This window comes from Zymoseptoria tritici, chromosome 8 (genome assembly GCF_000219625.1).
Source record: "Zymoseptoria tritici IPO323 chromosome 8, whole genome shotgun sequence".
Taxonomy (NCBI): Eukaryota; Fungi; Ascomycota; class Dothideomycetes; order Mycosphaerellales; family Mycosphaerellaceae; genus Zymoseptoria; species Zymoseptoria tritici.
This window is the reverse complement of record NC_018211.1, coordinates 2,021,042-2,032,034: the sequence shown is the minus strand read 5'-3', so window position 1 is coordinate 2,032,034 and position 10,993 is coordinate 2,021,042. Positions and strand designations below refer to the sequence as shown.

The 10,993-nt window shown below is 54.2% G+C and overlaps 5 protein-coding genes across 5 annotated transcripts; 1 reads left to right on the top strand and 4 right to left on the bottom strand.

The window, feature by feature from the left end:
• Positions 1-1,626, bottom strand: FAE (ferulic acid esterase; the record flags this gene model as incomplete). The annotated part of the gene is made up of 1 exon (XM_003850122.1): positions 1-1,626. One exon carries the CDS (start codon positions 1,624-1,626, stop codon positions 1-3), a length of 1,626 nt encoding a protein of 541 aa, XP_003850170.1.
• Positions 1,627-2,254: 628 nt separating this feature from the next.
• On the bottom strand, positions 2,255-3,496 carry MYCGRDRAFT_61986 (uncharacterized protein; the record flags this gene model as incomplete). Its single annotated transcript, XM_003850121.1, has 1 exon — positions 2,255-3,496. A coding segment is annotated over one exon (1,230 nt), but the record flags the coding sequence as incomplete, so codon positions are not given.
• Positions 3,497-4,992: 1,496 nt separating this feature from the next.
• On the top strand, positions 4,993-5,577 carry MYCGRDRAFT_95416 (uncharacterized protein; the record flags this gene model as incomplete). The annotated part of the gene is made up of 2 exons (XM_003850189.1): positions 4,993-5,377; positions 5,555-5,577. The coding sequence occupies 2 exons, from the start codon at positions 4,993-4,995 to the stop codon at positions 5,575-5,577; spliced, it is 408 nt and encodes a 135-aa protein (XP_003850237.1).
• Positions 5,578-6,300: 723 nt separating this feature from the next.
• Positions 6,301-7,071, bottom strand: MYCGRDRAFT_30347 (uncharacterized protein; the record flags this gene model as incomplete). Its single annotated transcript, XM_003850120.1, has 1 exon — positions 6,301-7,071. A coding segment is annotated over one exon (771 nt), but the record flags the coding sequence as incomplete, so codon positions are not given.
• Positions 7,072-7,485: 414 nt separating this feature from the next.
• MYCGRDRAFT_101090 (uncharacterized protein) lies at positions 7,486-9,145 on the bottom strand (the record flags this gene model as incomplete). The annotated part of the gene is made up of 6 exons (XM_003850119.1): positions 7,486-7,784; positions 7,867-7,957; positions 8,017-8,064; positions 8,127-8,603; positions 8,666-8,712; positions 8,837-9,145. 6 exons carry the CDS (start codon positions 8,960-8,962, stop codon positions 7,572-7,574), a joined length of 1,002 nt encoding a protein of 333 aa, XP_003850167.1.
• Positions 9,146-10,993: the final 1,848 nt, after the last annotated feature.

Here is a 10,993-nt window from a genome sequence, read left to right as displayed (position 1 = left end):
TCAAACCTCTACGGCAGCGTCTACGCCCGATAAGACTCTACCACACGTCCACTGCCCATCCACCCAAACACTCTCCTCCGGATACCGACAATGCCACCTCGTCCCACCATCCTCCGCCATCGTTCCGAGCACCCCATCCGGCGCCTTCTCTTCTTCAACCCACTCCACCAAAGCCTTCAACACATTCCTCTCCCCTTCAAACGGCAAACCCTCCGCCGTTGCAGCACTCTGTCCAAATTTCCACGCCGCGCCCGTCCCACCACTACAATGTCCCATCCCCGGAATCCTGAAAAACCGCACCCACTCATCCAGTTCCTCGCTGGGCGAGTCCATCGATCTTGACAGCCGGTCATACCAGCGTTCGGTATTGAAGTGCGTGACTTGCTGATCTGCGCCGCCGTGGTAAATCAACAACTTGTTCCCGGCGTCGCGGAGCGGTGAGAGATCGGCTGGCCAGGAACGAGCGTTACCCGGGTTGAGGCGCTCGGCGACGTCTGCGTCGGCGATGGTGAATGATGCAGGGTCCCAGGTCGGGTTGAAGTAGACTGCGTACCGGAACCAGTCGACTGAGTAGGGGAATGAGGTGCCGGAGAGCAGGCGCTGTGTAGCGGCGGATTCAGCGCCGGGCGAGAGGCCTGGGTAGAGGAGTTGGCCGGAGGTTCCGTATAGGGGAGAAAAGACTTGGCGGACGACGGAGACTTGGTCAGGGGTCAGGCAGGTTGCGTTGGTACTTGCGGTGGTTGCCGGGGAGGTGCAGTTGCAAAGCAGCGTTTCCGGACGGAAGATTGCAGCGCAAAGAGCTGGATCAGCGAGGATGCCGTCTCTCACGCCGTCTAGCTCATCACATTGCCGCATCACCTCGTCGTGGATGAGACCCTGCCAGGTTGCAGCTTGGATGAAACCCTCGCTAGTGTTCGCACCGGTAATGGTGTAAAAGCTCGCCCGCCACGCAGACATGTAATTGAAGTTCAACGCCGGCGAGCCGACGAGCAAGCCATCAAAGTCGTGGGGATACAAGTCTGCGGATTGGATCCCCTGCCTCCCACCACCTGAGCAGCCGATGTAGTAGCTCTTGTCCGGCGCTTTGTCGTAGAAAGCTGCTATGAGAACTTTGGCAGCCTCAGCAGCGGTGTGCAGTGCGCGGTGGGAGAAGTCGAGAACGACATCTGGGTTGTTGAGGAAGGCTTGGCCGCTGGTGCCGTTGTGGCCGTTGTTCGTCCCTGTCGCCGCGAAGCCATGGGAGAGACCGTAGGCGATGTCTTCGTATTTGATGCATCCGTCAATACCACCGTTTCCTGTGGCCAGATAGCGGCCTGACCAGGCTGGAGCGGTGGGTAGGAAGATCTCAAAGATGAAGGAGGAGCGTTTGGAGGTGGGGATCGTGAGGGCGATGCGGCAGGCTTCGATGGGAACGACTTGGGAGGTGCGAGCACAGGTGGAGTCCATTCCGGGAAGGGTGATGTTGGTGGTTGAGGGGATGTGTTCGTGGAGGCGAATGATGGAGTTGGGGAGGAGGGAGGTGGGTTGGAAGGCGAGGCATTGTTCGGAGAAGGACGTGGTCGGCGATGCTACTGTCGTTGTGGTGGCGAGGAGGAGCGTCGCCAGTGCGCAGGCCCCTCCGCTCATTTCTGCGATCCAGTGCATTGCAGCGGCCTTCGCTTGACTCAGCGCCGTCTTCGAGGCGCGAGGTCGAACGGGACTGTGAACTCAAGCAGAAGTTGAGCCGTCTACGACAGCATAAGTACATCGGTCTCGGAGGGGTAGATTCTTCCAGCTCGATGTATGCTTAAGCGACCACAAGCAATTCACAAGCAATTATCCGAATGTATCTCGTCAAGGTCACTCTCTTTTCGACTGCATCCCACGAGTCGGTGAGCACTCCCCCAGCAATGGCACCAAAATCGTACCATCAGACCGCCATGGCCGTGAGCATGCGCAATACCAGAAATGCACCTCAGTCGCACGTGGGGACTGAACTCCGGGTAAATAGTCGGTGTGTAGGTATAGTTTACTGTTCGGTTCTGGAAGAAGATCGTCAGAAGAGGGGTGATGTAACTGATGTTGCTCGCCGGCAAATTGACTCCAAACCCTGAAACGAGGACCATTTTTGGCCACGTTCCAAGAAAGCAAGTCACTCCGGAGGGTGGTTTTACTTTGCATAGCAAGACGGATGTTCATTTCGAGGGCAGACGTGCGACCCCAGCTCTACCCGAAGTTCGGTGCCCTGTCCCAGTAATGCAATCAATCATTCATCGTCATCTTCGCTGTCGCTGCCATATCCCACCAGCGGCCCGGCAGGTCGATCCGGTGCCTTGCTCTCTCCGGCCTTGAAGCCTTTCAATGCCTCAAGTGTCGATGCGCCGAAAATGCCACCAGTGTTCTGCTGTTGACCACCATTTGAGCTTCCCAACAGCAAGACACCACCATCTTCCTCATCGTCCTCAGCTGCTTCAGCGCCTCCCTGCAGCATCTTCTGCTCGCCTCCGCCTTCGATCCTTGCCTTCTCCGCCGCATACCACACATCGTCTGGCGCATTGTATCCCTGTAATCCGAATCCGCCTTCAATCTTTCTCCTCTTCCTCTCTTCTTCGCCATCTGCACCTTCCCACTTCCTTCCCTCCAGTTCTGCGACATAACTCGCCGGTAGTGCTCTTCGAATCGCCTCTGCCGCTTGTTCCTCAATCTTGCGCACCTCTCTCTTTTGCGCGACAGGATTTGGATCCACGGTCGCCCAACGCACATTCAGCGTCTCATCGTTGTCCAGCGATTGATGTGCCATCGCCTCCTTCGCAAATTCGCTGTTCGCAAGGTGCACGTATGTCACGAACGCCACACCTCTTGAGGGCAGCACTCGAATGCGCTCAACAGCGCCCCATTCCGCGAAATGACGCGACACCACTTCTTCGATATCATCGGTCACATGAATCCGTCCAATATACAATGTCCGGTTCACGCGCATAAAACTTCCCACACCACCCATGTCATCTCTGTAGTCGGAAAACTTGTCCCGTCCAAAGCAATCCACATTGCTCGGGAAAATGTCTCCCAGCCCGGCATCCTTTCTCGAATTCGGCAGCCGGTGGAGGTACTCGCAGTCTTGCCCTTTCGGACATAGTCCCCGCGCGAAGAATAGACAGAAGTATGTTCCTGGTACTTTATCGCCTTTTGTGTAGCCCGAGTCTAACGCAACATTGCATCGTCCCTTCGCTTGGTGTTTTGAGGAGAAGGCGTCTTCGCGATCGCCGCCGGACCATTTATTGTACCAGATGTTAAAGATTGTGCCGGTCTGTGGTGGAGGCTCGGTTTTGAAGGTGGAGGGATCCTGTTGAGGGCGCGCAGGTCGTCGTTTGCGCTTGATGATTTTGGTCTTGCGGACTTTTTGGACGGTCTGATCAGGATTCGTGGTGGTAAGGGCGGTGGAAGGCTGCGTAGTATCCTCGAAGAGGGCGGTGGCGGAATCGGTGGCTTCAGCGGTCTCTGCCATGATGAAGGAATGTGAGATTTGCAAGTGGTGAATGAGGCTGTAGAATCGTCGGTTCAACTTTTCGAGGTTTGCGACAATGAAAGAGCGCGAATTGGAGCCTGAGGCTCAATGACGCTGAGTCAGCAGATTTCAGCTCCCCGCCCGTCCCGTCTTTCCTCGCAACTGCGAGCTGCTTTCATCTTCCCTCCATCAACTTGACCACCGTCCAGTGCCTGCAGACGATGAGGCATTTGACGCGGCATTGCTTTGAGCCGGTTCCTGTCATTGTCTGCGACAACTTCTCCTTTCACATGTTCACTGATTCTGTACCAGACCGGCTGCTTCGCCTGATCGATGGCTTTGCCTGACCTCTCCTCGGTCTTTGCTCTCTTCCACGCTCATCTTGAGCTGCTGCACGTCTTCCGATGGATCTGCCTGCCGCGATGACCTGCAGTCTGTCTTCCAGCCGGACGATCTGTGATCCGCCATGGATATTGTGCCTTTCAGAATCGACAGCACAAGCTCTCATCAAGGCAATGAGGAGCACTCTGGGATATGGCTTGAAACCTCGTTTGGAATGTATGCCTGCCCGCTACTCTGAAACGGGAATGTGCCACGAATCCCAATGCTCTTCGTTCTGTTCCACAGGGGCGGACCTTTCGTCGCGTCTCCCAATCTGGCCATGTGGTCGCATCGCCACATAACCTTGACAAGCATTACGCAGGTTGTCAAGCAACGCGTCTAAGCCTCACAATTGAGTTTCGCAACTCTTCGTCTCCGGCGATTGCCGGTCGCAGCATGCCTGAAATTCACATTTCCAGCCCTTGCAGAAACGTGTGATGGTCATTTCGGCTGAACATCTTCCTTGCAAGCTGTACCTTTCCGGCATGTCATCACCCTACCATCGAAGTGTAAAAGATCTATTTCGAACCTCATGTGGCTGATGCTTGGTACTTTGGAGGATCATAGGATCTGGTACGTTCCATTAGCAAGCGTACCATTCACGATATTGCTGTGCAGACCAAATACCGAGTGTCTCAAATTTGCAATGCGACAGAAAGAAGCACATGCCACAAGGAACAGGCGCAGAAGCACTGATCACGAGCTGTCAATTCGACGCTACTTCATCAAACAGTGTCAGGGATCTGGGATGCCATCGACGGTCGAATGATAGGGGAGCGAAGATGATGGTAACCCCAAGCACAGGCAGAGTTAGGTTCACGAGCACCGCACTGCTTACTTCTCTACTTTCTCTCTTGTGAGGCTCATCCACTCCCATCCTTCTGCTGGCAGAACCACATTCCTACACTTTCACGCGCCATTCATTGCGATTGCCATAAGACCACGACGTCGTGTCACATGCCTTGACTCGCGCTCCCAGCTGTCATTCATCTTTTCGATTACTACAACAACAACGTCGCCGATCAGGAACATCAAGACATCACGCTCACTCGACATCAACCTCGACCATCGATACTCGACACGGACATCCACATTCCACCAAATCAAAACACCTTCCAACCATCAGCATGCCTTCCATCATCACTGCACTCCTCACCCTGGCTCTGCCTCTCACCACCCTTGCCCTCCCTTCCGCCCTGGGCGACGCCTCCAAAGCTCCCACCGTCATCGTCGCAATCGAAGCAACTTGGGACCACTCCGGCACACCTTGCAACCAATCCTACGCCTTCGACTTCAACTACCCACTTAACATCAAAGGCCTCAAGGACGTGCAAGCTCTCTACCTGGAGCACACCAAGGGTCTGAAAGGCAAGGTGGTGTGCAAGCCACACTGGACCGACAAGAAGGGTAACTCGGTGGTGGGACTGTTCTTGACGAAGAAGACGCCTAGCCGGCTGCTGGATATTGCCGGTGGATCGGAGTATCAGAAGGCATCAGATTTGAGTCTGAAGTGTGAGATCGGCTCGCAGTAGAGGGATTAGAGGATGAGGATCTATGGCGCGACGAGGTGAGTGCTCATTGCGACTGTGCTCGAGATTGCGGTGACATGAAGCTGACATGTGATATCCCAGATGCTACAGATCGATGCTATACGTGTGCTACATCCGACGAAGACGCATCAGATCACAGGCTCAGACACACGAGACATTTAGAGAGTCTTGTCAGGCGGGAAAAATTGAGCTTCCATCTTCGCAATACACCCACCACGAATCATCAGATGAGATACGCTCGACATCCCGGCAGATGACAGCGAGGCCTACCAGCAAACAAATCTCCATCATTCATTCACATCTTACTTCAACCACTACAACCACTACAACCGACAAATACAATTTTTCCTTTCCACATCAACGACAGCTTTGGAAAGACAAAGCGGCCCAGCGAGCATTTCATTCCACACCACACTACATCATTATTCCACCGGAACTGCGATTCCATGCACACAAGCTCTGAGCATGACATGGCGGTCAAAGGAGATACCCTCACTACATCAAGTTCCATCATCGTTCGGCTGGCGTCTGGCGGCTTTTGCACTCTTCTATTGCGCGAGGCAGAGCAAGTAATCTATACAATATACAATAAGCTCGAGAAATTTCCCATGGTTCCGGCAGTTGCGCAGATCCCGACTCGTGAGCCTCTGTACCTTGACTCATACCACAACATTTGGGATGAAGTCAAAAGCACGTACACAATCTATGCATCTAGATCTCACTCGACCGATTCAGTCCCTTTAACCGATGCTCAAAGTCCTCCTTCCCAATCTCCCTCACCTCCTCCGTCTTCTCAATCTTCACCCCTCCCTCCACCTCTCCCAACGCATCCCGCAGATATTCCCCCAAAACCCCTGGCAACCTCGTCTCCAATCCACCCTTCATCACCTCCTCCGTAATGCCCAAATCCTCCACCAAGAGCCCCAATCCGAACCCCGAATTGTACCTTCTCGTCAACCCATCCCGTCGGAACGTTTTGAGCGTAGGAAAACACACTCCCGTCCCGACATTCAACACATCCAACATCATCGCCGGTTTGAGGCCGAATTGCTTCTGTCCGCTCACCAGACTATCGCACAACGCCACGATCGAAGACGCCATGATGTAGTTGTTGTAAGTCTTCATCGCGTGGCCGGAGCCGAGACCGCCCGTGTGGAAGATGTAGCTCGCCATACATTTCAGCACTGGCTCGACCCGCGAGAAGACGACGAGATCATCACACCCGACCATGAGGGTGGACTCCCCGAAGTCTGTGGCGTGCATATACGTCTGCGTGATCGGTGCGTCGACTAGTACGATTCCCAGTTCGGCTAGGTCTTTGCCGAGAGTCTGCGTGTGGTATGGTGAGGAGGAAGATGTATCGATCACTACCGTTCCCTTCTTCAGTCCGGCGGCAAATCCCTGGCTACCATCCTTGCCGAGTAGCACGTCCCGCACAATGTGTCCGTTGGGAAGCATGGTGATGAGCAGGTCGCATGTTGCGAACGCCGTGGCTGGATCCGAGGTGTCCGCGACGCTGGTGTTGGGCCAGGAAGCAGCGGCGCGAGCGGGAAGAGCGGCATTGGCGTCGTGGACGATCAGGTTGTAGGATTGTCTGGGGAGGTTAGAAGACATGAGGTAGCCGGCGTTGCCGAGGCCGATGTAGCCGATTGTTTTGATTGATGGGTTGGGACATGTTGAAGGGACGGGAGGAGGAATAGAGATGGAGTCTGGCGGAAATGATGGGTGGAGAAATTGGATTCCTTGTCGAGGAGTGGTTCGGTCTTGTTTGTGGGAGTGGAGGAGGATGAGATCGGGCTGTGGAAGAAGCAGTAGAAATCAGCTTCCGTACTGTACCTTTGCTAGCTACGGTGCCGGTTCTGTTATCATGCTGCTCCACGACGTCAACACCAGTTTCGAACGTCGGTCGATCGTTCTGTAGGGAGAGGTGGAGCTTGTCGGTGTTGAAGAGGGGAAGAGGGAAAGGTGAGGTTGCTTGCTTGCTCCAAAAGCCATGTAGCCGGAGAGCGGCCGGAAAGCGTACATACATGGAGCTGCAGAGCATCACGACTACTCAAATCCCTTTGAGATCCAAAAAATGTGTAGGTCGTATACCTTGACGCCTCAGTAGCGCACGCCCCATCCTTTCAGTCTACAGTATCATGGGTCATTCAGATCTACAGCCTTTCCGTGACAAAAGTCTCGATGTCCTTCAACGCAGCTTCCGTCGTTTCTGTCTGTCCCACGGGGAAGAATGTAAATCCATGGCATCCTCCCGGGTAGATCTTGAGTATGCTCTCTGCGCCCGACATGGCCCACTTCGCGGACATGAAGACGCTGTCGTCGAGGAGCGGGTCGGCGGTGCCGCAGAGGAAAAGGGCTGGTGGCAACTATTGAGGCCGTCAGCAGAGGTGGTCTGGGCTGATAGAGCATCGCTGAAGAGTGGACCGATCATGAAGGCATGCTGCTTACATTCATCTTAGCCAAGTCGGCGTAAAGAGGGCTGATCCATGGATCGCGGCGTTGTTCGGCGGTTCTGTTCGGCAGGTAGGCTTCGATGTATCTGGAATGGCACAGTTAGCTTGAGAGTGATGGAAGTGAAGAGGTAGAGGACGTATGAACTTGGTCATAATATCGTGATCAATCACGACAGGTGCTTCGATATTGTGGCTGTGAAGAAGACAGTCAGTAAGACATCCTGAGTGCGATCTCCCTCAGACATCAGAACTCACACATGCGGCAAAAACCCACTCAACTCAAACGCTCCAAAACTCAAAACCAATCCCTTTCCCTTCCACTCCCTTCGATTCTCCATCAACCAGAAACACGTCAGCGCACTCAAATGCGCTCCCGCGGAGTCTCCTCCAATGAATTCCAACTCGACTCCAAACTCCTCCTTCGCGTGATCCACCAACCACCCCGCGGCATCGTAACAGTCCTCGTTGCCCTTCGGGTACGGGTCCTCGGGAGCGAGACGATACCCGACGGAGATGACGAGGAGAGAAGAGCGGTCTGCGTAGGATTGCAGCATTATGTCTTGGTAGGCTTCCGATTGGAGCACCCAGCCGCCGCCGTGGATGTGGAGGAAGAGGGATCTGGGCGCGGCGCCAGAGGAAGGGCGGAAGATGCGGGTGGGAAGGTTGCGGCCTGCATCGCGGGAGGGGATGGTGCCGGTTTGAGCGGAGTCGAGTACGCGGGGCTTGGGGAGGCTGGAGATTGTGAGCGCGGTGGAGATAGGCGCGGGCATGATCTTGGGTAGAAGAGTACTCACGGCGTCTCTCCGTTCCAGCGCATTTGTCGGTATTTTTCGGCTCCGACCTGTTACCTGTATTTCAGCCCTCTGCCATATCGGGCAGTATTCTCTGCTATGACCATCGATGGAGCCCTTTGAGAGACGAATCACACTTTCCAACTCCTCGATCTTGAGAGACCTTCAACATACCTCATACCACTTCGGCCCACTCTTCATGATTTCTCCCAATTGAGCATTGAACTTGGCAGTTTGCTCGCTGACCTGGTCCGAGCGGAACAGCTTCGCATCGAGCTGCAGATCCGATCTGAGAGGCATCTTCACTTCTGTCTCCTGGGTCTGTTCTGTGTCTGTGCTTGGTGGCTGTGTCCGATATCGAGGACGAGAGAGGTCCCTGCTTGGTAGAGATGTCTGCGGCTTGATGAGCTGGCAGTTTCTTGCCCCGCTACTCTTTCTCGAGCTCGATTCCTACGAACTGATATTCCTTCGACGATGTATAACGTCTGTGTCCGTATCAACAACAAGGAGCGGGCCAATGGATGTGACCAGCAAGGTGAAGTCTAACCAAGTCCAACCTCGGAAGGCCGGATAATCTTTGATCCACACACAACTTCACAGAACTCTCACCTCCTTGATCCTTCCCTCTCTTCAGACATCATCACATCTTTGCTCAACTGGAATACCGGCAAGTACATCTCAAGACTCAAGAGAGCGACATTCCTCAAGGCCGGTAATCGGAGACGACTCGATGATCATCCTCCATCATTTGCACGCATTAAAGGCTCCGCTTCAAATGTTGACATGTCCGTTTGGCACAGGTATGGGCCCATCCGGGCAGATGGGCAGAGCAGCCTCGATGTACAGTAGCTCACACTGGCAATACCTGTCAGTCGCCCCTTGAAGGACATCATCGCTTTTGCACGCGACAACGACAGACATTATGCAACCCTCCCGCTCAATCCCGGCAATTCTACCGGAGGTTGCATCCTTCGCTTGCCCAACCAAAGCCACCGACAACGGCTGCACTCCGAACATGTCCAGATGCATCGCTTCCAGAAGCCCTGAACCAACCAATTCAAACTGCCAACGACGCGGTGCTCTCTCGCTAACGCCATGCATCTCCACAATCGGCATGTCCGACAGTCCGAGCACCCATCCGACATGGGCTCGGAAACCGGTGAAACTACTGAGAGGAGGACTGACATAGATATCCTGAATCCTCCTCTCCACGCTTTTACATCCGCTCGTCGCCATGAAGAAACGGCTTTTCTGCTCGCTGACTCTAGTGCTGGCCTCATCACGACTCGCAGCTGCACAGACGAGCAATGAAAATACGACAGCGCCGCTATGGGCTTTAGCCAGTAAATTGGAGGCTGGATCCTCGACGATCTGCGGCAAGACATTTGAGGACGCCAATGCGACAGGCATCTTCTACATCAATCCGAACGTCCTTCAAGGGCCTCAGACGGGGCAGCAAAACACTGGACGAACTCAAGACTCGGGTCTTGCTGTTACTGTGCACTCTGCTCCTGACATTGGCAACTCCTCGCTCAACGCGACCTCATCGAGCTACGGTTTGTGGTATAATACTTTTGGAGCGAACTATTCTGGAGACTTCTCCCTTGGTTACGATGTGAGCAGCCATGATATGAAAGCTGCTCGACTCGCTGGCTGATACGTTTGTAGGTCTGCGCCATTCTGGGCTTCTCTCTAAACTACAACACTCTACTTCGAGGCCAGGACGATGACGGCACATGCTCATCAGCTCTTGACGAGAAATGTTCCAACGCCCTCGCAGCCGTGACCGAGCAACATGCCAACTGGCTCACCACGCCTGATAGGATCGGACCAGGCTCGAATTTGACAAATACGAGTCTGCCAGGTCTCTGCAACACTCTCGCCGGAAATCTTCGCGACAACTTCCCGAGAGACTGCTCATACTTCTTCGATGAGTCGTACGTCCACTACGCGATACGACTCGAAGTAACATGCTGATAGACTACAGAGCAGTCCAAGCCCTTGGATTTCCTCTCACCTCCAACGGCGAAAACTACAACACAGTCCTAAACCCAAACTGCACTCTCAATGAGACCTGGCAAGGCGCCGTGAGCATCTACAACAACAATTCCGAAAGCGTATACACATCATGGATCCAAGCCGTGACACCACTTCTCTTCGTTCGTTCACCGCAACCCTCCCGCCTCCCTTCCCACCTGTCTGATAACCATAATCTAGGTCTTCATGCCCGTCGCCGACTTCGCCCAAAACATCGCCACCACTCGAATCTCCTCCTCCAAAGCCGAACTCTCCTGTCTCCGCATCGAGAACATCCGAGCGGACAGCCTGAAA